The following is a 1,315-nucleotide window of genomic DNA, read 5'->3' on the forward strand; positions in this document are numbered from 1 at the left end:
GCGTTTTCTGGATAATTTGTGCCATACCGACCCAACGGCTCTTTTAAGAGCCACCCACATCTACAATTACAAGCCATGTCTCTTATGTCGAATGCTCAGTCATGGGCAATAGATGCTCATAGTAAATGTACGAATACATTTTATTTAAAAGCTCCAGATTAAGTATTGTAAGATATTCTAAGTGCTGTACACAATTGCAGCTCACAAGCGGTAGCGTTAATAAAATCAACCGAGTGCCGTTATCGAATACGTCAACAATTAAAGTAAGACCATCAGCTAGCGGAGTTTCTAAGAGGAAAAGACGTTTTCGCCGTTATTCCGATCTGAATTGTGTTACAATGAATTGTTGTAGCTTGTTGTAGTCCGCAGGGCAAGTAGCCTAGCCTAGGTCTCCCACTCAAATCGTCCCGGACGGCTTTGAAGTCCAGTTTCTATTGTGAAATATTTATTTTCGCGTCGAGTCTGGCTGCGAGGCAATGCAAGAATGGCTGCTCCTCCCAACACTGCTGGCATTGTTTTCCTGTAGAAGAGGGTTGAATCCCACTCAACTGTCACCCACCGTAATGGGCTACTAATAGTCTAGAATCAGTCTACATGGTCATATTTCGTGATCGGCTACCGACGGGGATAACTCACTATCAATCGTAAATATCCTCGCCGTCGACCAAGCCTGCGATCCGTGTATTCTAACGTTACCGGGGGTCTTAGAAGAATAAGAAAAGGCGCGCAATGCCCCAGGCTTAGAGAACTGCATTGATCCAAAGAGAGATGGTCAACAAATTACACATTCGGGGATCAATTACAGCACGCATCCCGAGCACACAATGTATACGAACATTAAACAAATCTAGCACCATGGAATTGCATTATTGTATAGAATATGTGGGTGGCTCTTAAAAGAGCCTTTGGGTAGAATGGAGCGTGAAAAGCCGCCTCTTTACTTGGAGCTGGTGTACTTGGTCACAGCCTTGGTGCCCTCAGACACGGCGTGCTTGGCCAGCTCACCGGGGAGCAGCAGGCGCACGGCGGTCTGGATCTCCCTGGAGGTGATGGTTGAACGCTTGTTGTAGTGCGCCAGGCGAGATGACTCTCCGGCAATGCGCTCGAAGATGTCGTTCACAAAGGAATTCATGATCCCCATGGCCTTGGAGGAAATGCCGGTGTCGGGGTGGACCTGCTTCAGGACTTTGTACACGTAGATAGCGTAGCTCTCCTTCCTCGACTTTCTGCGCTTCTTGCCGCCTTTGACAGCAGTCTTGGAGACGGCTTTCTTAGAGCCCTTCTTGGGCGCGGACTTAGCTGCCGGTTCGGGCAT

At 48.1% G+C, this 1,315-nt stretch overlaps 1 protein-coding gene across 1 annotated transcript; it reads right to left on the reverse strand.

Moving 5' to 3' along the window:
- Positions 1 to 937: 937 nt before the first annotated feature.
- On the reverse strand, positions 938 to 1,315 carry LOC311321868 (histone H2B-like; the record flags this gene model as incomplete). The annotated part of the gene is made up of 1 exon (XM_084453883.1): positions 938 to 1,315. One exon carries the CDS (start codon positions 1,313 to 1,315, stop codon positions 938 to 940), a length of 378 nt encoding a protein of 125 aa, XP_084310009.1.

The sequence above is a fragment of the Borostomias antarcticus genome (assembly GCF_949987555.1).
Source record: "Borostomias antarcticus genome assembly, chromosome: 19".
NCBI lineage: Eukaryota > Metazoa > Chordata > Actinopteri > Stomiiformes > Stomiidae > Borostomias > Borostomias antarcticus.